General features: G+C 33.4%; 5 protein-coding genes and 1 pseudogene across 5 annotated transcripts; 2 read left to right on the top strand and 4 right to left on the bottom strand.

Moving 5' to 3' along the window:
- The first annotated feature begins 7,199 nt into the window (after window positions 1-7,199).
- LOC107475390 (protein FAR1-RELATED SEQUENCE 2-like) lies at window positions 7,200-9,122 on the top strand. Its single transcript, XM_016095021.1, has 4 exons — window positions 7,200-8,144; window positions 8,256-8,348; window positions 8,471-8,551; window positions 8,775-9,122. The coding sequence occupies exons 1-4, from the start codon at window positions 7,200-7,202 to the stop codon at window positions 9,120-9,122; spliced, it is 1,467 nt and encodes a 488-aa protein (XP_015950507.1).
- A 238-nt stretch (window positions 9,123-9,360) lies between these two features.
- Window positions 9,361-13,935, top strand: LOC107475402 (eukaryotic translation initiation factor 5-like). Its single transcript, XM_052257915.1, has 6 exons — window positions 9,361-9,420; window positions 10,923-11,029; window positions 12,388-12,454; window positions 12,553-12,615; window positions 12,689-12,849; window positions 13,002-13,935. The coding sequence occupies exons 1-6, from the start codon at window positions 9,361-9,363 to the stop codon at window positions 13,933-13,935; spliced, it is 1,392 nt and encodes a 463-aa protein (XP_052113875.1).
- A 1,259-nt stretch (window positions 13,936-15,194) lies between these two features.
- On the bottom strand, window positions 15,195-16,986 carry LOC107475403 (chloride channel protein CLC-f-like). Its single transcript, XM_052257914.1, has 5 exons — window positions 16,920-16,986; window positions 16,756-16,821; window positions 16,158-16,390; window positions 15,852-16,028; window positions 15,195-15,416 (listed from the first exon to the last, which is right to left on the bottom strand). Exons 1-5 carry the CDS (start codon window positions 16,984-16,986, stop codon window positions 15,195-15,197), a joined length of 765 nt encoding a protein of 254 aa, XP_052113874.1.
- Window positions 16,987-17,052: 66 nt separating this feature from the next.
- On the bottom strand, window positions 17,053-17,163 carry LOC127745386 (uncharacterized; annotated as a pseudogene).
- Window positions 17,164-18,403: 1,240 nt separating this feature from the next.
- LOC107475368 (dirigent protein 22-like) lies at window positions 18,404-19,290 on the bottom strand. Its single transcript, XM_016094996.3, has one exon. The coding sequence runs from the start codon at window positions 19,142-19,144 to the stop codon at window positions 18,557-18,559; it is 588 nt and encodes a 195-aa protein (XP_015950482.1). The 5' UTR covers window positions 19,145-19,290; the 3' UTR covers window positions 18,404-18,556.
- Window positions 19,291-23,616: 4,326 nt separating this feature from the next.
- LOC107475369 (dirigent protein 22-like) lies at window positions 23,617-24,263 on the bottom strand. The gene has a single exon (XM_016094997.3). The coding sequence runs from the start codon at window positions 24,235-24,237 to the stop codon at window positions 23,671-23,673; it is 567 nt and encodes a 188-aa protein (XP_015950483.1). The 5' UTR covers window positions 24,238-24,263; the 3' UTR covers window positions 23,617-23,670.
- Window positions 24,264-27,162: the final 2,899 nt, after the last annotated feature.

The following is a 27,162-nucleotide window of genomic DNA, read 5'->3' as shown; positions in this document are numbered from 1 at the left end:
TTCAAAAAGACATGGTTAACATTCACACACACCCTTGTTCCCTTGATAAGACAAACACATATAGCGCTCTTCAACTTGTACCAAAATCTCCTTAACTTTCTCCTCAGATAACTCCCACTTCATAATTTCCTTATTCTGTTGCCCATATATAATATATCCATGGTAGCAACCGGTCTCACATCAAGACTTGGTATTTCAACTTTCCAAACTTCAGCATAACTTATCTTCACAACTTCTTGTAAGGCACACTTACAAGTTTCACATTCCGCGTCCACAATTCATGTTCCATAGAACTAACGTATCGCTAGCTATATCTAGTAATCGCATGTAACATCGAAACAAGTTCGAATTTACTCAATGGGATACAAAAACTAGGAAGAGAACAAACATCACGGACAGTATTCGAAAGAATTCAGAAGGATGCGTAGGATCGCAACTAAGCAAGGATATACAGAAACAGTGAAACATGCCAAAAATAGAATCAATCGTATCTTAGCAAGAAAATCTAAATCAAGAAACTTTGATAGAACAATAAAGAAAAAGATGGTGTAAAAAGTCAAAAAAAAATTTATGTTGAATCGAAGAAGTACGAAGTTCACAAGAAATGGCCACTAAAGTCAATGGCAATATTCACAAAGATTTAAGAGAATGATTAGGAACACAATCAAATAGGACATCCATCAATAATGGGTAAAACTAAGAGAATCATTAAAAGCATAAATGTTGTCACGTCAAATAAATTTAAGTTGAAACAAAAGATGCATGGTTTACAAATTGAAGATTAATAGGGGTTAGGGCTAAGGGTTTTTTTTTCTCAAGAATTTTAGAGGATACCTAGATGCACAATCACGCAAGGATATGCATGAGCAAATGGAATGTGGTTGAAAGAGAATTGAGTTGTATTCGAAGGAAAAAAAATCCAGAGTGAATGTCTCCTATAAAGTTAATACAGGAATAAGTGGTGCATTACAAATGAGCAGGCTCAAACAACATAAGGAAGTTACTTGGGCCATATAAGGAAGTGCAGGCAAGATCTAGGGCTATCTTATCAAAAATTCAAAGAATGATTAGGGACAAGATCAGGCAGAAGAAGAATAAAATCAAAACTTTTTCAAAGAAAATCCGGAACAAGAACTCTAGGAGAATACTACAAGACATAATGTATCACAACGAAGCAAGTTCAGATTTACATCAAGTTGTTACATAGTTCATGTAGATAAAAGCAAAGTCAACATCTATGTTGTTGATAATCTATAGGATGGCCAGCAGCACGATCAGATCGATATATATTTAAGAGATGAAGAAAAAGAATCAAATCGCATTTCAATAAGAATTAAAACAAGGAACTTCTTATATGAAAGAAGAATGAAAGATATGTCAAATTACGCGGCAAGATTAAAGCGTATACTTCGACACAAAGTAACTCGAAAAGAATACCTAACATTCTCAAACTTAACTATTACCATTACTTAAATAAAAGGAAAGGAGTTTAAAGAACTATTTCTCACATGTTATAGTTTCTAGCCCTATATGCACCATGCTTAATAACCACACCACAAATTGTGACAACGGTAGATATTTTAACTCATGTCATGTTCAAGTACTAAACCAAACACATTACTATCAGATTATATTCCAAAAAAATAATTATTCAAAAAACACATCTCAAGAAAATAAAAAATAGCCTGCACTGCTGAAACAATAGAACAACATCAACAAAAGAGGTCAATTATATAACCAGTAAAAATAGCATACAACTACTATAATAATTTTCAAGAGAAAGTCAAAGAATACAAATAAAAATATGATCTTACTTCAAAACCTCCCGGTTTTTCACATTAGAACTACCATGTTTATAAACTTAGTCAACTCAGATGATGAGATTCATTATATGGACGTCGGTTAAAAACATGTTCCATGTAGATTGCATATACTATCATCCACATGGCCTACAAAATTAAATGAGCAAAATAGATAAAATTTGAGCTAATATAATTATAAATAATTCTGTTAATTTGATTAATGAGTGCTTGGCAACTTGAAGATTGAACCATTTAATTTATTTACGGAATATCTTTTTGAAAATCATCTTATGTAATGATAAGTTTAAAATAGCAGGAAAGAATTAAAACCAAGTAAATTATTCTACTTTAAATCAACTTGGACAAGATTAGACAATCCAGAAAGCTGTGATAGTCTACATGTAGTTGTATATACAATTGTTTCCAAACTCAACTTGTCAAATTTTAACCACAGCAAATAATTTTTTTCATAAATTAAAGAGACATAATTAGATGAGAGAGGGAAGGAATTTAAGATATAAATAGAATGAAGTCCTAACTAAATTAAGGTACAATTGTCTGATTCTCTTTTAAGTGTTTTGAATTAGATGCGACAATTACAAACCAAGGTTCAAAAGCAAAAATGACAGATCAATAGTTGAATTCATTAAACACCATATTCTATAGCAATAGAAATTCAAGTGCCAAACTGACCCATTTATACTCCTCTTATGTATTATGTTTACATTGATTATATTGTCCAAACATGGAAAAAATGTAATAAGACTTGATAATTTGTTTCAATTATTGACAATTTTGAATTCTCATTAATGTCCAAATTCAGTACAACAGCTGATCAAAGGAAAGCAATAAATTTATAATGCAATTATTGATCTAAAGCGCAATATGTAGCTAAGTTTATCCTTTTTCTCTTGTGAGTCAGTAGAAAAATTCTGCTTAGCAAATGCAGCCAAATAGTGAAAATTCTTGCAAGGGTGTTTTAATAGTAATCTAGTTTAAATAGTTTTTGTAATTCCAATTGTTTAATAAGAGTAATTAACTATTGAAATCTCTGTACAAGATCTTGGTTAGCAGCTTGAATCCCAAATGAACTACAACAGCAGATAGATACATCAATCTATGGATCAGAAACTACAGTAACTCATAACATTAAGATGGAACTGAGACCTACAAATTATAAGATGGAAGATTACATTTACCTGAAAGAACTATTCTAGAGTGTTGTTAGCTTTACAGAACAAGACTCCTTTTAGTAGCTTCCATATTAGATAAAATATCTTTAATGTCTGCCTCCATTCCATTCTCCTTTTCATGTTGAAATACTCCAGATTCGCCCGTTCTAATGCTTGAAGTTTTTCGAGTTTCTGCCTACGCATTTCCTCTGTCTCACCCAGTCGCAGCTTCACAATTCGCTGAGTATACTCTTCATCAATTTTCTCACTCTTTTCAAGGGCAATACGTTTCAACCCTTCAGCTTCTCTTCTTGCATCATCAGCACGTGACTGAAACATTTTAGCCTCTGCTTGTTTGATTTTAACTACACTCTCCAATTCATCAAAACAGAAGTCTTTTGGGATAATACTCATTTGCAGCTCAGGCGCCTGAGTCCTTTTATCATTTTGATCAAAGCTGGTAAGGATGTTTGCTGGCCTTTCTAACACATGTTTCTTCTCCGAATAAGTAGATTTCAGCCAAGAAGCTTTCTGGCTTGGCCCAGTTACCCCTTTGATTCCCTTACTTCGTTCCTTCCCAGATAAGTTTGTAGCTATTGATAATTTGAAAGAATCCCCATCTGAAATATGGACAACATGTAGGGTAAAAAGATGCAAACACAATTTAGCTTGAAAGCACTAGGAATTTAAACATGAAAAAATAAAATCAAACTTAGGAAATAGCACAATCTGAGATCTGAAATAGTATGCTTTATAGGCAATTAGGCATGATACAAATAAGAAAAACTGCAGTATTAGATTTCCTGCCTTCGACTTAAATTCATGAATAGAGTTCAAATTACATAAAATACAGATCTAAGTGTATAACACAATGACACACTGCAGCAAAATAAATTATCATACTCAGATTCATGACGTGCTCAAGTTTTCATTATTCACTCAAATTTGGTTTGATTTATGTGATTTGATATTAGTTGTTAATTTTGACAAATTGTTGAATTCTTATTTTATCTACATATGTTTCTGAAACTGTGAATGCAATTTTTTTAATAGAAAACTTAATTTAGATCACAATAGTTTCATTTTTCAGATGCTGCATAGTGTCTTAATGCACATCTAATTTCATTAAAAATAAATCCTTGATTAGCTTTTGATGACAGAAAAACAATTGGGTTGGTAGACCCTTTGATTAGATATATCTTCTAGACTTCTAGTTGAATACTACCAAGTCACATGGTGCACTCTTATGGACAAAAAAAATGAACAAATGAAACTTGCTTTCTAAACCGACATGGAACGCATAGCCTACCTCTCTGACGAGATCGCTTAGTGCAGAAACCCCAAGGCAACCTACAGCAGTGTATACCATATATTATTTTTTCTCTTTCAAACGGCAACACACATCTATCACAAATCTGAAAAGCACACAATTCATTACAAATTCAATCATGTGGACAAGATGGTAGCCAAAACTTGTTAATAGAGATACAAACAAATCAAGCTTATCTACACATTAATTCGATTAAGTTTCAGGGACTGTATTGAGGTTGGGATTAAAATGAAGAGATGAATTCAAAAGCCTTAAATACATCATAAAACAATCCGAATTCTACTGGGTCATAAGTTAAAATGAGTCCATGAAGATAATGTTAAATTTCACATTGGAGAAAATGATAAACCTGTTTATATCAATTGCCTTGTTGGAACTTGAAGCTTTCTTCTTTCTCTTATTCCTTTTCTTTTGACCTCTAAGCCTGTGGTCCTTATTATGAGAGTCTTCATTTGCTTCATTGGTACCTCCAGCTTCACTTTGTCCCAAAGAATTCCGAGAATCAGGTTCCACCAACTCTCCTTCTTCAGCATCAACCATTTCAACATCATCACCATCATCATAATCATTGTTAATGATATCTAGAATGTTCTCTCCACCTTCCATATCAAACAGATAACCTGTACAGGGTAACCAAACTGTTATTCATTTGAACATATCAACAAATAGATGGAGCGCAGAACATTCAGGTCAGTGATAACAATATAGGAACAGTAACAATATTATGATAAGTGAAATAAACAATGAACTATAATGCGAAATCCATGAAGTTACGGAGATGAAATAACTGAGCAGAGTAAAAAATGGAATGATGAGCTCTGTTCACCTTTGCTTTGCAGAGTGCCACTGTTGAGGAACGGAACAGAATAGAAGAGTATTGCCGTAATGGCGTAGGTGCAAGAGTGGGCTAAATATATAATTGTGCTTAAATCATTTAACTTGGGTTGGTCTTCTCAGTTCTTATATTAACTCCTGCTTATTAATTAGTTGTATATATGTATGTAACTTGTAACCCCAACTTTACTCAACTACTTTCATGGATCCTTCATCACATTCTATATAATCTTTATAAATAATGAACAAAAATTTTACTTATTATTGTCTCATATAGATTTATCTAATATCTAACATTATTGTTATCCTTACCTTATCAAATAGAACACTTTTCCCCTGGGTAAGTTACCAGAGAAGCATGTGACTAAAATTGTGATCTTAGAACATGGTAGTTGAAATAAAATAGGTGCATTGAGTGAATTTTATCACTAGAAAAAGTGCAAAAATAATAAAAAGAAATTTGGAGTGGATCATACTCAATTTTCCTTCTTTATGCTCCTAGATAATAAGTCATTTCATATTTATTTGAATCTGTTGTATTCTTGTTTTCAAAAAAAAGACCACAGAAGGTTATTAAGTTAGAGAACTTTTTTCCGTAACTCTTGGTTGTCATATAAATAACATTCTTATGCACTAATAGCTCTTAGATTTCATAGAATTTAATTAACCAATAATTTTAATCATAAAAAATTGAGTTTATTTTGCCTATTCCATTCTCCTAGAATTTATTTAGTACCTAACATATTAAAATTTTAAGTTCAATCATGGAGAATGATGGCAAAGAGTCATATAAGGATGGTGATCAATCGGAGGATTTAAGTGTTGAGTATGAGTGCAGTTCCGATGAAAGTGATAATATGGTGGATGTAACTGTAAATGAAGCAAAGGCAGATATGATTAATGTTGATGGTTTTGAAAAGTTGATAACTGATTTGACCATCGAAGACATATGGGGACTGGTGTTTGATACAAAATCTCAAGTTTGTGAATTTTATGCCAAATATGCCCAGTGCTAGGATTTGTGTCCCGAAAAGACTTGAAGACTGTGGATGCTAATGACAACATTAATACAAGACAATTGGTTTGCAATAAAGCAGGAGAAAGACATTGGAAGCACCTTAAAAGGGACAATTGACAAAGGGAGCATAGGACAATTACTCGTGTCAACTGCAAGGCGAGGATTCATTTCATTCGTCACTATAGAACGGGTAAGTGGAAAGTCAGTGTCTTTGAGAGTGAACACAATCATCCACTGTGTCCACCTAAGTACAGACATCTTATTGACGCGAATCGTGGGCTTAATGAGGCCAATAAAACACAAGCAGACAGCTTGCGAGCATGTGGTGTTAAAACTTGCCACATAATGGGTTACATTGTTTCCCAAAAAGGTGGATACGATAAAGTGGGTTTTACCAGCAAAGACTTACATAACCACATTAGTAAGACTAGGGTGGCAAAGTGAAAGACGGTGATGCATTTGCTGCGTTGGCCTATCTATTGTCCAAGGCAGACAGTGACTCGTTATTTCTAGGAAAGTTCACCTTAAAGGATGGTAGGTTGGATAATTTGGTGTGGGCTGATGGAACAAGCGTTGTTGATTACGAATGTTTTGGCGATATACTTGCTTTTGACACCACTTACAAGAAAAATGTCTACAACAAGCCCTTAGTCATATTTTCAGGGACCAACCACCATAGCCAAACAACTATCTTTGGATGCACCCTGCTCTCAGATGAAAGGCCCGAAACTTTCAAGTGGGCACTAAAGGAATTTTTGGAAATCATGTCAGGAAAACTACCCGGAGACGTTGTGACAAATGGAGACCGTGCTATGAGAGAGGCTATCTTAGAAGTATTTTCTGGTATACCACACCGCCTTTGTTCATGGCATCTCCATCGTAATGTGGTACAAAATATAAAAAACAAGCATTTTTGGGACGATTTTAATGTATTATTATATGGACAGTTTACCGTACAAATATTTGAAGAGAGATAGAGCGAGATCATATCCAAATACGGACTTGCCAAGAAGGAATGGGTCTAGGGCATTTATAATGACAAAATGAAGTGGGCTACCACAAATTTGAGGGAGCACTTCTTTGGCCTCATAAGAACTACATCACAGTGTGAGAGAATTCATTCATTATTGAAGAACTATGTTGACAATAAAATCAATCTCCTTGAATTCATGCATAAATTCAATGAAGTACTAAGACATTACCGAAACAACCATCTTACTGTTGACTTTGAAACCTTTTATAAGTTTTTTGTTTTGACTACGTGCTTGGAAAGTTTTGAGAAACAAGCTGCTGAACTTTATACTAGAAATATTTTTAAACTTGTGAAAGATGAGATAGAAGCAGCAGGTGCCTTAAATGTGACTGAATACCCAAACAGTGGAGACATTGTTGAGTACAACACGAGTGAGTATTTTACTCAGCAATGGCAATTTAAAGTATCTTACAATAAAGACAAGGATCTGTTTGCGTGTGAGTGCAGGCTATTTGAGACTCGTGGATTACCGTGCTCCCACATCTTTGGGGTCTTGAAGCATCGGAAAGCAAAATGCGTCCCTACATCTCTTATCTTGAAAAGCTGGACAAGAGAAGCAAAGAGTGATTTTATATGCTCAATTGGCAAGCAAGACTCCGCTGATGATATAGTGCACACACTTAGATGCGGTGCAATGGCCTCAATTTGTTGGAAGCTTTGTGATATTTCTTCAAAAAATTCAGCCGACTATAGGAAAATCTCAAGTGAGTTACTTAAGCTAATTTCGAAGGTGCAAAATAAAAGTGATGCACAAGCGAGGCTTTCCCCCACGTCAGCGCTAATAGGTGATCTAGTTGTTGTTAAGTCAAAAGGTGCTCCAAGAAAGGTTCCGAAAGGCCAAAAAAGGCGAAGATGTTCACATTCTAAGTCAAGAAAGCATTTCATCAGGACATGTCCATTACTAGTCAACGAGGACTCACCTGCTGAATACTCAAATACAGAAGATAAACTAACGGTATTAATATAATGCCTTTTTTAATTAGTTACTTTATGCTTACCTATTATTTCAGTGTCTTTTGTAGAACTATTAAATAATGCAATATTGAGTAATTTTTTATTTGTTTAGCAAGTTGAAGAATGTGATTCTAGCAAGCAGACTCGTTCTCAGGACACAAGATCAGTAGAAAATTCACCCTTGCACAATAATAATAATTTCAAAGTAAGCACTTGCCTATATTATACCATGTATAAAATTTATCATCATTTCAATTTAAATTTGTAACAAATTATTCGCTTAGTGCTTATGTTATTTCTTTTTTTTTCTGTAACAAAAAAATTAAGGCTAGTGAAAGCAAGAAGTTTGTATCTAAATTGACAGCAACACCGAAGATTAGAGCAGCTGGCAGAAAAGGTCGACAGAAGGTAACATTTTGCATATCTAATCATTTATATTAGTGTGTTCAAGAGGGAAAATTAATAAATTATATTGACTTCAGATTGTTTTAATCCAATAGCATAAGTGAAATTGAGAAAATAAGGGAGAGTGAGAGCAAGACTTTCAAAAGTCTTACTTGACTCTAGTTTGTCTTGTTGGTTTTTTTTAATTTTGTATCGCAATTGTTTGAAAATTCTAATTTATGTTCAGACCGAAGAGATCACTGTAACTCAAGAAACATTAAAAGAAAAGACGAACACACCAGAAATAGTAGTGTCGGAAGTTACAGGTACATCCACAACCAAAATACCAGGATTGCCGCAATATCCCATGCATCATTATCCAGTGGTCCATCCTTATCGACGTTATGGTGGAGTCCTCCCCATTCCATTTCATCCTATTCAAAATGGCACGGCGTACTTCAACCTTTATCCTTCGACTGCCGGAATTACATCATATCCTCAGTGTTCCCATGTCTCGCCTTATTCTAGTGGACCCAGTGATACGAATACATGGGTTGGACTTTTGCATGATGTCATCAACAGCAAAAAGCCATAGACTTATAATCTATATATTATACTTTAAATTTTCTCCATTTTTGGTTTGTACTTTGTATTCGTTCGTTTCTATCAATATATTATTATTATTATTATTATTATTATAAAGAAATATTTTATTGTTATAAATGTGACACATTCTTGTACTCATTTCAATATTTCATCATCGCTTTTATTCTCTAATTTTTTGTGACGAAAACAGAACAGAGGGATCTATTCTGAAACAACAAACAGTTGAAATGGGTTCCTCTGAGGAAATGGGTACCTCTGGGAATATGGGTTCCTTTGATGATGCAAGAGTAATCGAAGAATGACCTCTTCTTCAGGTTCCTCTCTTTGTCTCTCTCTCAAGCTTCATATCTTTTTGCCTTGTCTATGATGTTAGTTGCTACTTTGGCTTTTTTGCAGTTTCTTGATCTTATTGTTTTAAGGCATACACTTCAAGTTATACTGATACTTAGTGAAACATAAGAGTTATTCATTAACAGTATTTATGGTAAGAGGATACATTTATAGATAATTATTAAAAAATAGTTTCCATCTTTTTTAAAAAGCCTACACAATAATCTAGAGGATTTAAGAAAAATGATTCAATTTGATTGCAGCTATTACTTTGGGGAATCCTTGGGATATTGATTTCGAACGATTGTCAAAGCTAACTACTAGGGCCCAAGGACTTCAATACCAGGTTACAACATTTGTTCTTAACTACTAGTGAATTAGATGGTGTAGTGAGAATTAGTTACTAATAAAATTGTAAGAATTAGCTGGAATCCAATTAATGATTGTTTCTATGTACAAATTCATCATTCCCCTATTTCATCACGTGAAGAGTGCAAATCATACTAGTGATTCCATACTACATGGTCAATTTCGGATGAAGAAATTGCTTTGATGTTGAAATATTTGATAAAAATCGGAGTGGAGATGAGGACACTGTGATCACTTTGTAAAAAGAGCAAATCATCAATGCCTAAATTATAGAGAAAATTAATGTTGTATGCTTAACTTGTATGAAAAAATAAACCAAATGTATGTTGTACACATGGAAAAGATCATAAGTATTATTGATGATTGAAATTACCAACAAAATTCATGTAATCTATAGGCACATATAATAAAAAACATACCTTATAGCGAATATATAACTAAAACCATAGTACTTAGAACACAACATCATGCATAATCCAAACATATACATGAACTCTAGCAACACTTCAACCACACAAGGGACCAAAACAAGACCCTTTATTCAAAATAAAAGGACACAACAGTAAAGAAAATCAACAAACTGAAGACAATAATAGTAAGTAAACGTGATATCATAATCTTCAATATTCTGAACTGAGCACAAACTTTTCTCATTCTTCTTCCGATTCTGATTCAGCATTCCGAAGCCAATCAATGAATGGTTGAGCCTTCTTCCTTATCTGAGAGTCCTTCTTATTTGGACGAGGTATTGGAAGATCGTTCATTCTATGACTTTGAGACCACTCCAAATCTGATTTCTTCACAGTTTGAATTTGAAGAGCTAGAAGGCCTTTCCACCCTCGAAGCTGGATCATAAGATCATATAATTAGTAGTTATTGATATGAAATTTATGCAATTATATAATATTTTAATATAGCTTCCTCGATATTTAAGAATGACGCGGGTGTGTGGGTTACAAGTTGAATGATAGCTTGTTTTGAAGATGATCATTTTAACATAAAGGTAATATTATGCACTAATCTTTTTCTTCGTTCTTTCTTTTATATTTAGGTAGTTAAGCCTAATGTGTAATTATTCAAATTTTATTAGGTGGATGATGGGATTCGCATGAAGATTGCAGTCTCACTCGTGTCAAAGAATCATAATATGATCAGTTATAAGGTCAAAAGAAATGCCATTGAAAATCTTAATAAGCTGTATGATAATCACCATCGTGATGATTATGAATTCCCACAAGATTAAATTTACAACATAGGATATTTTTTATTATTTTTGTTTTTATTATTTTCTTGTGGGCATATGAACTGTCTAGTGACATACGACATTATATTTTGTTTACGTTTGTGTTGGTATTTGTTTGCCGGATTATTTATGTCTCCATTTGACTAGAGATATAAGTATTATTATTTTTAAGGGTGGGTTTTCTTGACCATTATTATTACTTTTATGTTTTATGATTTTTCCGCTAGTGGTGCTTATTATTATGCCATTTTAACATTATGATTGATTTGATCATAATTAGATAGATTCAGAATCAATACATATTAGCTAATATTAGTATCTTTGATATATGAATTGAGCTCTGTTGGAATTTGAAGTGAAGATTTTTTCTTTTACTTTTGTTTTATCTTATTTATTTATTAGCTCTAAGGGATATTTTTTGCATTTTGATCATTCCCTCTTGATGTGGGAGTTCTAGTGCAAGTGGGGTTTTCCCTTTTTCTGGAGTTTTGAAGTGGAAGTAGGAGTTCGAGTGATTTGGATTATACCCGAGAGAAGGGGCTGGTTGATGCAGCTTTTGTTTAAATAATTAAAAGTTCATTTATGCTCAGTTTTCAATATGCTGCCTGATCAGAGAAAAAAAGTAAAGTTACTCAGCTCATATGTATATTTAGATTCACATGTATGTATCTTAATATGTTTTGTATTTTTTGGGGAGGAATCTAGTGGATGTTGAGGGATAGGGAATGATATGTGTGGTGACTTGCCGAGGTATCTATTGCCTATGTATGAATTTATACTCTTTTGGTGATTGAAATTTAATTTTTTTATACAATCTAGTATTCTATTTTTTCTGTCTTAGTTGTGTACTGGATATGGGGCTTGTGTGTTTGTTTAATAAATAATAATTCCTCTTGCAAATGTTTATGCTTCCTTGCCGTATGCTAGATACTTTAGTTGGATTACAATCTACTTATGTATTTTTCACTGATCTATTATGTTTCACTCAGTAAATCACTATTGCCTGAAACCATTTGCTTTGGCCATTTTGCTCTTTTCTCTCAAAAAAAAAAAAAGAAGCAGCATGGAAGAGGTCAATTGTCAGTATGAAGATAACGTATCCTTATAGGCCAGAATCAACTGAAAAAGATATTGATTGAAAATATCCTTTTATATTTTCCATTCCATCCCCCTTTTTGAGTTAGTTTGGAAAAGTACATTCATATTTTAGGATTTGCAGGCTTAGCTGTAACATCGTTTGCTTCAATTAACTGTATTGACCCTAATAATGTCTTCTAATTTCTACATGTTTTGGTATTTTATTTGTATACAGGCTTTGGACTCCCATAGATGGTGAATTTGATGACTACATCATTAATCCAAAACCTAGTGGCTATCAGGTTAGGCTTTCTTGTTCATACTATTATAAAATTTAAATGATCATCTTGTATGCTAACCATAATAATAGTGCTAATGATTGTATAATTTAAATTTGCAGTCCTTGCACACTGCAGTACAAGGTCCTGATAACTCATCCCTTGAAGTACAAATAAGAACACAGGTGCCAAATGATTTTAAATGGGCTAATTCTTTATACTTTATTTCTTGACATTTTATATTATTGTGTTTACTAGAGGATGCATGAGTATGCTAAACATGGAAATGCTGCACATTGGCTGTATAAGGAAACTGGAAATCCTTTGTCATCAATAGACATCATGGATGAACCTGAAACAGAAGAATCCTATTTCTCCAAGGATATAGAAGATGGGAATTCTTCGGATATTTTGTTAAAGTAAATATAGGTCATTGAAGCCTGGACATCAAGTCCTCAAGGTAGAAGGAAGTCACTTACTTGCTGCTGTAATCATGAGGTACATAACACTACGCTGTGTTAAAAAGCTGACAATACTATTTGTGGCTCATAAATTTTCACCACCTTTTCAGTGTTAAAAAGGATGAAAGAGAATTGTTAGTTGCTGTCAGCTTTGGGCTTGCAGCTTCTGAAGCAGTAGCTGACAGAAGATCTTCTTTCCAGATTAAGCGATGGGAAGCTTATGCACAACAAATTGATGAGAAAGAGGAGGCCCGTGATGAAGATGATGATGGTGATGATGATGTTCAGTGGCAAACGGATACATCTATTGATGCTGCTCGTCAACGTATCCAAGAACAGTTAAGTGCTGTGACTGCTGATATGGTCATGCTCTCGACAAATGAACCAGAGAAGAAGAAGAAGACAGAAAGCAAGGGTTCTGAGAATGGTGACACTGTGAACTATGCAACTGTGGTCAGGAAAGTGAAAGCATATTTGAAAAAAGGTGTTGCAGCGAAGGAATTGCAGTCACATATTGCTGCATTTCCTGTATCTGCTCAGGAGAAGATGAATGCACTTCTTGAAGGATTATTTGATGGTGTCGAAAAAGCGTTTGGAAAAGAAGCTACCAAGAGGAAGAATCACCTTGCTGCTGCAGTTCCTGGAGATGACGAGGGTTTGCAGCTGTTATTGCTCAATGCTGTTGAGGAGTTCTGTTACAAGAAAGGTAGCAATGCATTGAATGAGGTTGCACTTATTCTGAAAGCCCTATATGATGTTGATTTGGTGGAGGAAGAGCACGTCGTGCATTGGTATTCAAAGGGACTGAAGGGTGATAAGAAGGACTCTCAGATATGGAAGAATGCTCAACCATTCATTGATTGGCTTCGGAATGCTGAATCAGAATCGGAGGAAGATGAGAAAAGTTTGTGCTCAGTTCAGAATATTGAAGATTATGATATCACGTTTACTTACTGTTATTGTCCTCAGTTTGATGTATTTTCTTTACTGTTGTATCCTTTTATTTTGAATAAAGGGTCTTGTTTTGGCCCCTTGTGTAGTTGAAGTGTTGCTAGAGTTCATATATGTATCTGGATTATGCATGATGTTATGTTCTAAGTACTATGGTTTTAGTTATATATTCACTATAAGGTATGTTTCTGATTATATGTGCCCGTAGATTACATGAATTTTGTTGGTAAGGAGGATGGTGATGTTGTGGCGATGGAGGGAGAGGCGTTTGGCCACTTCAACCGTTGAAACTATGTGGCCTATGCTCGGAGCTGCATACAACACTATTCTTTCTTCCATCTTTCTCTTTCTTTCTTTCTCTCTCTCACACACACTCACTCCTCAACTATCTATATTGTTCATATTTGTTGACTTGACTTTTAGTGGTAGAAAGAAGGCTTATAATCATATATGCATGTTAAATGGTTAGGTGAGTAACAGATTGATTATTAACCGACATAAGAATATGCTTTTAAAATCCCATTGTATTCGATATTCATTTGCTTCTTTCTTATAGTTACTTTACAAGACGCACTTTGCTAAATTATGCAAAAGAATCTCAGCTTAACTTGTCACCATTGTAATTGGGACACTAAAATATACATCAACTTATATAATCAGTCTTCACTCATAACTTGGCTTTCAAAATGGTAATCAAGGAGATCCATGCCACCTCCTTACTGTTTCTTTGGTGAGGGTAACCAAGCTAATGCCTGTTTGCAGTTTCCACAGCCAAATGGTTTTCTCTCCTATTTCGATTCACTTCCTTCCGATGGTTAATCTCTTTCCTGCAAAATATCAAATGCACCATGAATATCTTCGGCTAAAATAATTCTTATAATTTCATTCAGTATCACATGAAAAAGGTATTTAAACATTATCCAATTGCAGTAGTAGCCAAGTATCATACCACTAAATGGAATTAACAACATAGATCAAATGGCATAACAATTATGTTCAAACCACAGAAAGAAAAATTCGCTTATGATCATCTAGATCTCCTCTAGTAAGAAAAAAATTTAAAGAAAGAATATGTATATATATACTCGGCAACTAAATATGTTTGATCAAACATTCACGAACACACATGGCAATGAAGAAAGATTTATAAACCTAAACTCAAGTCTTGACATCTACAGAAATATGCTGCAGCACTACAACATTTTAACTGACTAACATACATAGTTTGCGTAACAAAAATAATCTGCAAGTATTTTATGTGCTGAAATGAGAAACCCAGCTTTAGTGATAGGTAGGGAAACAGAAATTAAAGTATAAACAAGTATTAGATAATAAGTTAACCTGAGACAATGTCATAGTGCATCATAATGAAGAAGACCAGCAATTCTCCGCTTCCTCTCTCTATTGCAATCTCCACCGCGTTTAACCACTGGTAATTGCTTAATGCCCTTTGCTTCCATTAACTTCTTGGCCACATCCAAACTGGTATTGGGATAACAGGTTAGAAGTCCACGCTCTCGTCCACGATAGGTCATGCCCCGAGTACAAACAGAGGAAACTAAGCATGTATTTTCCTGTCAAATATTTAATTTGAAATATTATTTGAGACAAGACTAACCAACAGGTATTGTAGACAGTATAACTGGGATTTTTCAAGAATAAATCAATTGACATTTTTATCACAGTAGTATAACAGGAAGATCCAGGCATGAATTTCACTAATGTATTTTTTCATCACTGCATTTAAAACCCATTCATCAAAGCTTTAATATATCATTTTAGCAATTGTATCCCTACCGAACCAAAACATAGAAACCATTTGTGTTATGATTTTATTCTGAAATTGGAACCCTCACTTATTTTCTATTATCATGTATTGTAAAATGAAAGAATAGGGGGGAAAATATACTAATCCCAGAATAATTTGCAGAATGATTTTTAAATATATAAAGAGCAGAAGAACTTTCTACATACATCCACAAATCCTGAATCCCTCATAGAAGTGTCACTAGACTTCTCGGGAAGACACCTTCGATGTCACCATATGTCAGTATTCCTTCCAGAAAACCTTCTTGACCGACCACTAGCACACAGTTCTGGTGGCCATCATGAATGCATTGGATTGCATCTTTCAGGGTTGCAGATGATGAAACCTTCAGATAGCTGCCAGACATGGCCTGAGAAACCTGAAATGAGCAATAATGACATTAATGAAGGCATAAAGTTGATGGACAAAAAAAGGATCACATGTCAGCATTCTGCTGGATAGTTAACAAGAGAAGGATTATTTTTATTGATTAAAAGCTTTTATCAACCTTAAGATTTTTGAGATGAAGTTTCTTGTCAATTGCTTCATGATCAGCAGCATCACTAACAACAGAGAGTTCTAAACCATCAGCAGCATTTGCCTGTCTCCAGTTACCTTCATTTTCATCAGCAGGTGAAACTAGAGAATATCCTTTAGGTGAGTTTCTTGTATCAAATTTATTGTCAATTTCCTTCTTCCGGTTTGTCACAGAGGGAACCCATATTGCTAATCCAACAGCCCCTAGGTACAAAGTTTACAGTAACACAGTACGACAACTGTAATCAATAAGAATTACAATAGGACAAAGTACTCCCTTTATAATAAAAATATTATGTAAAATCAATAAAATATTATGCCATAGAGAAACAATTTTCTTCTGCCTTGCTTTAACATAAGATACAGGGAAACAACCAATGAGAAAATGAGCATGTAAGAATATACCAAACATCTTCTCTTGTTCAGTCGAGGTAAAAGAATGCAGTTTGCAAATTTTTCATTTTGTTAAACATAAGAATAGGAGAACAGCAGAAAACTGCACATGTAACTAACTTGCAAGACATAAAATAAACATTTAAAAAAAGGGAGTTACTATTGATAGAACCAACTAACCTCTTCAGCTAACACTTCATTGTTTTTCATTGCATTGAGCCAAAAACCAGGTACTCCTTTTTCTACAAAACCAAATCAAAATGTTATCAGTGAATGAATTGAAATGCTATTTAAAGAAAAGATGTGATCTTGTAATTAGTACATTCATCCTCTTCAGCACCTGTAGTTTTCTCCTCTGCTATTCCTTCAACTTCAGTGACACCATTAACTATCTCAAAGCGCTGCATCCATTAAGAAATGGTTGAGGGATACAGATTCTTTTTCCTTTTTTGGTAAAAGGATTACATAAAATAGAATGTAATCACATAAAACGGCTCCGCAGATCACAGTGTATTAAGACCCGCAGGTTCCTATCAAAATGTGAAACAAATGAACATTCTTGCTCTTGGTCCAATCATAAGACTGGCTGTATTTTCCTTTTGTCAATTGGGGTTTTGGCTTGTTTGCTTTTATTTGATCCAAATACCCAAATGGGGTATATGTTTAGTTTACAATTTTTTATTTTAATTCATTCAGAGGAAACAAGCTATCAGTTGAAGTATATCATGCAAAAACAAACTGAAATCATGAAGCAATGTACAATATGAAAACTGTAGAGATAAATATAATAGGGGGTGTTTGAGCAAGACAGCAACAAATTGTAAGCCTGGTCATATGAAAGCTGTAACATACACAAGTAGTGCATAGAAAACATAATAGGGGGTGTTTGAGAAAGCCAGCAACAAATTCAAGGTTCGATGATAATCAGTAACAAATTCAACTCTGATGATTTTTAGCAAAGAAAAAAAAAATTAAACTCGGTGATTATTCAGCAAGACAGCAACAAATTCAAGATTCAATCACTAACAAATTTATTGATTACCAATTCAATATCATCTCAAAATACAGGGAGAAGGGAATCTAGGAAAGGGAGAACAGGGGAAGTGATGATGCATGGACTTACCAAGTGCGACTGGGTGACGAAGAGGACCCGACCCCAAAAGAGGACGAGCGACGAAGCAAGTGACGACCCTACGACGGTCCACGATCCACGGTGACTCGCGACGACGAGTAATTGAAACCAGAAGACGACGAGCGACAATGATCCGACGAGTGCTTCTATCGCCGGTGAGGAGGAGCCCAGGGAAGGCCGCGAGACGTTGAAACGCCGGCGACGAGAGGAGAGGAGCAACGAGACGCCGGTGAGTGTGAACGAGTAGAGACTCTAGTGAGACCGAGAGACTCTAGTGGCAGTGAGAGAGAAGAGAGAGTTTGAGTCTCAGAATTGGGAATGAGAGAGACGTTCTTTTTTTTTCTCAATTTTTAAGATGATATTTTTTTGGTATGAACAATTAGAGATGATGGTTGCGTGAGAACCCAACAAACAAAGAACAAAGTGATTTTGTTTAGTACTTTTTAAAATTATTTAATTTTTTGGTATGAATAATTGATTAGGATTTATGAAGAGATAAATGATTTTGTTAAATGTATTTTTGTTTTTATTTTTTAGATTATTTAAATTTTAAATTATAAAATTAAACAATTTAATTAATCTAAAAAAAATTTTAATATAATATATATTTGAAAAAGAAAAAATTAAATGCTGATGTGGAAAATAAATTTCATATACTTTATTATAACTTGTTCATATTATAAATGTATCGGTAGGTATGAACCGTAACAAACGCCTTATTTTTGTGATATTCTTTATTATTGACCCTAAAAGAACTCGCTCACAATAGCAACTTCTATTTCCAATCAACCATAATAATAAAAAACACAAAGCAAGAAAACGAAAAAAAGATGCATGAATCATCATCAACGATGAGAAACAAAAACATCGTACTGAACAAGAGTATCCCCAGAAACCGCATCAAATTTCAAAGTCCTCAACTCAGCATACCCTTTTGCAAACCTAAAAACCCCACTTCCACCAACAACAGGAATCTCCCTCACTTTATTCAAAGCAACGTTCCTTCCAACAATATCAATGGTGCTTCCATTGTACCTCCCTTCATAGAATACAAAGCTTTCCACCATTAAAAGATCAAGCTCGGTTTCCGAAACCGAGACATAGAAGCCCTGAGCTCTTCCAATAACCTTGGAGGTTAAGTTTGGGCCTATGGTCAAAACATTGTCTATTACCCTAACCAAGCCAAAGCTGGAACTTGTGTTGAACTTTGGAATTGGTTGAACTATTGGGATTGAAGTTGCGTTTGGTCCTCCAACTATGTCTTGCCAATAGAATTTGAAGTGGGATAGTGTTGGTTCTTTGTCTTGGCCGAGTAATTTTTGGTCGATAGGGTTTCCGAAAGCGGGTTCAGCTTCTATGGTGGCTGAGGAAGTGAAGGTGTAGAAAGAGAGGAGAAGAAAGAAGAAGAGAGTGAGGGTTTTTTGGGGGGTCATCTTTTTTTCTGTTTTATTATAGTGTATAGTTCTATTGATTGATATACTAGTAGTAGTAATGGTGGGGTGAGGAGAGTATAGGAGGAGGAATAAGAGGAAGAATTTATAAGCAATAGATTTAGGAGGAATTTAGGAGACCAAGTGAGTTGATGAGTTGAAGAATTTGACCTAATATTTGAGTATGTTTTAAATTTATACCAAAATGTTTGATAACAAAAAAATTAATAAAAAATAATCATAATTTATTTTATTTAATATTTATTAATAATTATGATAATTAATTAATGATAAATAAGATAACTTTATTTTTTTGTTTTTCTAGCATTACAAAATTTATATAGGATGTGTATGAAAAAATTGGTGTTGGTGATTTGCTCCCCAAAATCACTATTCACATTTCATAGGGGAATAACACGAAGGAGATGGAGTATATGAAAGCACGCATATGAACCATTGGACCATTTTGTAGAATTTTACTGATTTGGAAACCATATTCATCAATTCTTTTAGCCTTAAAATAATAATGATAAGTTAACAAAAATGAATTAACTAAAAAAGAATGACAAACTTAATGTATGATAAAACATCACATTCATCAAGTTAATTAAATTTCAAGTTTTGACAAACTAGTATACTATATTTTGTTTTTAGAGTTGAAACCATTCAGTTTCAAATAGATGATTACCTCACAAAGTATTAAAATAGTGTTTTTTATTTTTGTTTTTTGTTTATGTTTTATTTATTTGTCTTTCTCTATGCCAACGGTTTTGTTTTTCTTCCTATCACACATGCCCAAACTAAACCATATGGTGAACCAAAAGGATTTTTTTTTTTAATATTTGCTTTCAGCAGTATATGTTGTTATATATTGTGAATTGTTGTACTTGTATTATTATAATTATTAATTGTAATTTAGCCTAAATCTCACATAAGACATTCTAGTAAGATATAAATATTTTAAAAATATTATTCGTACACTAAAATCAATTATAATATATTTGTGTATAAATATATGTGTGATTTAATTTATTTTTAATATATATTTATATTTTAACATATATTTTATATTTGTAGTTGACTTTGATAACTGATTTTAGTGTATAAATAACATAATCATAAATATTTATACATTGGAGTGTCATCTATATGAACAAAAGAAAATTCAAGTGGCACTCTTGGGCTGAATATAGCAAAGCGAACTAGAGACAGAAATATTATAGGTATACAATTATAGTTATAATGATAATAAAAAATAATATTATTATCTTATAATATAATATATCATAAAATAATTGTTTACTAAAAAAATAAAATTATAAAATAATTAGCTATGCCAAATAAGTTCAAAGCAAAGGTAAAATTTTTGCTACAAGTTTGTTAGGCATTAATCTTACTTCATTTCAATCACATAAGCGATTCGGAGATAGATGAATAATTGATCAAAATGCACCTTTTTTCAAGTGCTTGAAGTCGTCGTGATTTTATTCTCTTTTTTATTGGATGAATTTAAGAATATTTTTGCTAAAATATTTTCAATACTAAAAGTGTCATCTTTTTTTAAGTTTAAACATTACAAGACCTAAACATAGGAAATATATTATCCTTATTAGAATAAAATCAACTCGATACAAAATTTGTAAGAACTTTATCAATGTAAAAGGTTTATTTTTCCATTACTTCCATATCCATTAATTTTTACAAACTGAAAATTCAGATTTTGTATTTACAAAGAAGCTAATATACCTCACGAATTAATAATAAAAAAGCTAATATACCATAGACGACGTGAGACACGGCGGCGACAGCCCAACAGCGCGGAACTAAGCGGTGAAAGCGGGATAAGACGAGAAACGAGTGATAACAGGATGACGCGAAGCAGGAGAACACGCAACAAAAATAGGTTGGAGAAGTAACCAATGAGTAAGGAGAGAGAGAAGATGACACAGAGAATTGATTTTTTTGGGTGGGTTAAGATAAAAAACAAGAACAAACATAGATAACAAATTTTTTTAATTGAAATTATTTTTAAGGTTAATTGATTTTTTTTTTTGAAATAATTTGATGATTTGAATTTTATTTAAATTGTTATTGAAAAAGGATATTTATGTGATAGAAATAAAAAATATTATTTAATCATTTAAAAAAATAATTAAAAGAATATATTTATCTTTTTATAATTATTAATAGAGATATTTTTGTATATATAGTAATATAACATTTTCTTAAGAAAATAAAAAATAAATTTTTTTTAAATTTTATTTTATTTAAGTTTTTGTCTGTCCACCGTATATTATTAAAACAAAAAGACTAATTCTACCTTTCTTGTCGTAATTTTTTTTTTCTTCTTCTGTAGAACCTGAATTGAAACTCTTTAACATTTCCTTTTCGATTAACAATAAAACAGGTAGAATAATGTTAAGAAAAAAAAATTAACTAGTCTTGCGGAGGAAATATTTTTAAACAATGTTAGGGCCAACAATTTTTGTGATTATTAGCTATCAATTAGCCATCAATGATGATTTGATGGTGTGAGATTTCATCCAATGACTCACCTTTCTCTGCTGGTTACATGCTGACCAAAATTCAATAAAACTGCTTGCCCTAAACTTTTCCAATATTTTTTCATAGATGAGAGAATCATCAATTAATATTAGTAAGTCTTAATCATACAACCATCAAAGACCAAATTAAAAACATTGGTGTAGTACAGTAGTAGTGTAGTAAACTTTAAAATAAAATAATAACTAAAATTACGACAGTGTGCAATTATTCCTTCATAGTATTTTTATTGCAATAATGCGATACACGATATACTAAATCATGAACAAACAAATTAAATATTACAACAATCTTTCCCCCTCTTAAGTCTTTAATCCATGACCAATCATGAGTATACAATGGGATCTAACATGCATTCTGAGGCGGTTTTATAATTACTTTCCGCTTTTATTGTACAAATTTAAAAATAGGAAATTTTTTATAAAATTTAATTTTAATGTAGGTTAATAGTTATTTCATTAAATTATAGGTTTAGATCACGTGGTGAAAATTTCACAATTAAGATTTTTCAGAAACACTAGCAGAACACTCAAAAAACTCTAGTAACAAAGCACGCATTTTTTTACACTTATCTTATTTAATTTGCAAACAACATAAATAACATAATTTTATTTATTCTCATTTCTAGTGACAAGGAGTAAGTAATAGAGTACACAAATGTGAAAAAAAATTAAAGAGAATTATTAGGAAATTATCAAAATTTTTTGTTTTTGGCCATCGCTTAATCATCAACTTAATTCTATTAATTTAATTTCTTTAATCTAATAATCCAACAACATACTTTATCATATACTTTAAAAAAACATAGAAAAACAATACTTATACTAAACAATAGGTTAAAAAAAGAATATTTAATTAATTTTAAAAATAAAATTTTTAATAATCATAATATCAGAACTTAACCTAATTCTATTTTCACTCCCACTCATCCTACAAATCCTAATCTCTTTCAGCATAGTTCGTCGCGCCTCCACCCTATTCTTCTTCTTCTTTGCATCGGTGTCGCCTCTTCCTAGCTCTCTCGTATCGTCATCCTCCACCGCACCACGTCCAACGTCGCCTCTTCCTCCCTCGTGTTGCCATCCTCCATCATGCCGCGCCCCCGCCCTCGAGTCACCCTATTCAAAGAAACATCCAATCCATTATTAAAGAAACATCGAAAAACATAAAAAGAAACATCCATTATCACTATGAGTCGACCAGACGAGCAGCTGCATTGATTGTTTAAATGGTGCGACGCAGGGAAGGTTCGAAACGATTGCCGGTGTTGCTTTTGGGGAGCACAGACGTGATCAAACGCAGGGGAAAAGAGGACCAACTTCTTTGTTCAGAACATGCGGCGGTGATGATTGCAGGGAGAACAGTCGAGGCGCGATGGAGGTGAGAAGAAGGCGTGCAACGGCAGCATCGCTTGCAGAGAGAACAGGAACGACATGACGCATGGGAGAAGAAAATGCAACAACAACGTCAAGAGCAGGAGCAATGCAACACGGGGGAGAAGAAGGTACAGTGGTAGCGTCGGTTGCAAGGAGCACAGGAACGAAATAATATATGGAAGAAGAAGGTGCAACGGCTGCGAACGCATTGCTTCTTCAGACAGTGGCAGCAACAGCGAAGTGCATTGATGACGGCACGACCAAGAAAAGGGAGTGAAGCGACTACGTTAAAAAAAGAAAAAGGTGGTGTCGTAAAAGGTGAAAGGCTAGAGTTGTGGGAGTATAAATGGGGTGGGATGTTTTTTATTTTAATGGGTCTGAGATACAATCCATTGTTACGTTATTCGCATCTTCCTTGTTTACTCTACTTTTAAATGTTAATAACTAAATTGATGACTAAAAACAATAAATTTTGATGTTCTTCTGACATTTCACTTGTTTATTTTCTTAACCTTTTGCATTGCAACACAACGGCACCAATAGCAATACCAACTGTCATAAGTGCAACCAAAATCTAATCCTTGGTTAGCATCAATAATGATAAACATAAACATCGTACTGAACCGCAGTATCAAGAGTCTTAGGATCCGAAGATATAGTCCTCAATTCAGCATACCCTTTAGCAAACCTAAAATGCCCGCTGCCACCAACAACATCCAACTCCCTAACTACCTTACTGAAGATCGGATTCCTTCCCATGGCGGTTATGGAGCTTCCATGGTACCTTCCCTCGTAGAACACAATATTCTCAATCATCAGAAGATCGATCTCGGTTTCCGATGCCGAGACATAGACACCCTGAGCTCTTCCAACAACCTTGGAGCTCATATTCGGTCCTATGGTCAAAGCTATGTCTATGGCTCTAATTGAACCAAATTTTGCGGTGGTGTTGTATTTTGGAACTGGTGAAACTATTTCGATTGATGTTGCTTTTGGTCCTGAAAATTTCTCTTGCCAATAGAATCTGAAGTGGGATAAGGTTTGTTCTTTGTGTAGGTTAAGTGATTTGGGTTCTATGGAGTTGTCAAGAAAGGTGGCTGAAGAAGTGAAGATGATAAGGAATAAGAAGAGGGTGATGAGGTTCTTTTGGGCGATCATGGTTTCTTATTTGTTCTTGGATTTTATTTTTGAGTTATATTTCTACTTTGTTCTTCTATTATTTATATAGTACTTGCGCGTCAAGTGGAAGGAGAAATATTCACAACTATCACTTCATACGAAAATAACTATATCTAGATTTTTACCAAAAATTAAATACATACATAGTAATACAACTTTATCCAACTTTTTGCCTCTAATTAAATTGGTTTGAATAAATCTACTATTAATGCAATAAATTCACAATTACGAATAGTATTTTGGGAAATTGAATATTCATAAAAATATTTATTTAGTAATAAAATTCATAAATAATTAAATAATTTTTGCTTGACATATTTCAAATCTTATTATGTATTATTTATTTATTTTATTTGTTTGTATAAAACTAGTCATTTTAAATTTTGAATACAAGATACTTGTCGTCAAATTAATATAAATAAACACTCAATGAAGAATATCATTAGAAAAAAATTAGAATTGGTTAGAGAATCAATTAGAAATGAAGCAAATTCAAGTCAATTAGTTAAAAAATAAGTTCGCTATAAAAAAAATAATAAACAACTTCCTACTATCCTAAAATTTTTCAAAAATTTATAATATAACATTAATATCTAATTAATAAAAAATAATTAATAAAAAATAAATAATATTAAATGACTAATAAATATTATAATTTTTTGTGTGACTATCAATAATTTACACATTTATTAATATTTTAAATAATAAAAAATATATAATTTGTATCTATATTTTTTAAAATTTTATAGTCATATTTTTTAAAATTTATATGCATAAATTAATAAAATTTATTTATTAAAAATAATTTAATATTTATACAAATCAAAGGATAACAAAAAAAATTAAAAATTACTGCCACAAAGAGTTTCTCATAAAAAAATTATAATAAAAATAACTGCAAAATATATATAAACAAATATTTAATAAATCGATTGAACTAGCAACGGTTTGACCGGCTCAGCCGTTTTGCAATTAAGAAATCTGTTGCTACCTTCCCCTTCCGCCAGCGTCGCTGCCGCCGCCGTCGCTACTCTGTTGAGTCCGTTCAACTCCTGCGCCGCCGCCATTCTCCATTTCTCTTCCTACATCGCTACTCCCCTTCGTTGCCGCCAGCGTCTCTGCTCGCCTCTCCGGCCGCTTCTCCTTCGTCCCTGGTAAGACTCACTGCTCTCTCATTTGTTTCGTGAATTTGATTTTATCCTAATTAATAATAAGTTTCTGATAATGTAATTTTTTTTATATTTTAAAATTCTATTTTGCTTCATGAATTTCAGAATTTGATTTTGATTTTGTGATGTTGTTACTTTTTGGCTGTTGTTGTTTGTTAATAATTAATACATGCCGTTCTGATTGCTTTGGATGTTTAACTTGTTGGTTGTTCTGTTTGTTAATCATGTTAGCTATTATTGTATTTTCATTTTTCACCATATATCCCTTTCTGCCATGCTGTGTTCATGTCATTCCTCCCTCGCAGTCCAAGAAACTCCCATGAACATGTACTGATGTAGTGCGTGGTTTATCATTAATTAGAGATTTTTTATTTTGATGTGTTGAACTTGAATGTGAAACTTTAGGGATGAAATAACAAATTATTATGTGAGCATGTGATTTTTTTAATTTTATTGTTATTGAATCACTGAATTTATATATTTAATTAAACCAGTTTGATTTCACTGCCGAATCTGTTCTCACAAGTCACAACCTTGTGATTGACACATGGCTTCATGGCAAACGAAAACCCTCCAGGGCTCCAGGCACCGATAGATCATAATCCAGTTGCATCAAGGAGACTGAAGAAGGATAACAATGGCGCTAAGAACTCAATTCTTCACTCTCACTCTCCAAATCCCATTTCATTCATCATCATCATCTTTCTCTGTCACCATTCCCGGCAAAACCAGCACCCATTCACTCCTCTCTTTGTGGCGCCCTCTTTCCTATTCAACAACCTCCTCCTCTGCAGCTGCCATCCCCCCTTCACCTCCACCTGCACTCCTCCGAATGGTGCTGTTCGTTCCACCGGGAGTGGAGCCCCATGAAGTCAACGAGTCAATGGTGCTTCCGGGATCCAACATTATAATCGGACCCTATGCAGGCGATGCTCGCATTAAGGGTGGGGAGTTCGTAAAGAGCAGTGTGTCACGGCCTTGGACACACTTCAACGCTACCGTGCCGGCACTCGGACTTACTCAACCTCTTGAGCTAAGACCAAGTCAGCCTAACCCTCAATACTTAGCAAGAAAGCTAAGAATACAAGAGAACACAAGAGAAAGGAAGCTTTGGTGGAAGAACACTTTATTGCTCAAGTGTTGGTTACAAATGATTCACACCCACCCAAACTCTAACTCTTACCCCTATTTATAGCCATCCACCTCCTCAATGGATGGTTAGGATTAAATCTAATCAACGGTCCAGATTAATCATCCAGAACCTTCTTTACAAATATCTATCCTACCACAACTCTCTAAATATTTCTAGATTATTCCATACCACTCTTTATACTTCTATATACATCTACACTCTTCTAGAATATTCCATGATCTTCTAAAGTCTTCTAGAACCTTCTAGAGTATTCCAGAACCTTCTAGGACATTCTAGAACGTTCCGGAACCATCTAGAGCATTCTCAAACACTCCAAAAAATTATACAAATATTGTTAAATTTAACCTTTTAAAATTTACTGTGACATAACGCTCCATATAGACAATCATTAACAGAAACTATTAGTTAAAAAATGGAAGGATAAACGAAATTGGTGTTATATTTTTAATGGACTAATTTGATTAAAAAAATTATTAGGAAACGAAAATGATAATTGGCCAATTTTTCGATGACCAATTTAACTATTAACTCTATATTAATATTTTAGTTATTATTTATTTATTATGTTAAATATTGAAAAAA

This window comes from Arachis duranensis, chromosome 2, assembly GCF_000817695.3.
Source record: "Arachis duranensis cultivar V14167 chromosome 2, aradu.V14167.gnm2.J7QH, whole genome shotgun sequence".
NCBI lineage: Eukaryota > Viridiplantae > Streptophyta > Magnoliopsida > Fabales > Fabaceae > Arachis > Arachis duranensis.
Note: the sequence above shows the minus strand (reverse complement) of the source record. Positions and strands in the feature narration are given on the sequence as shown.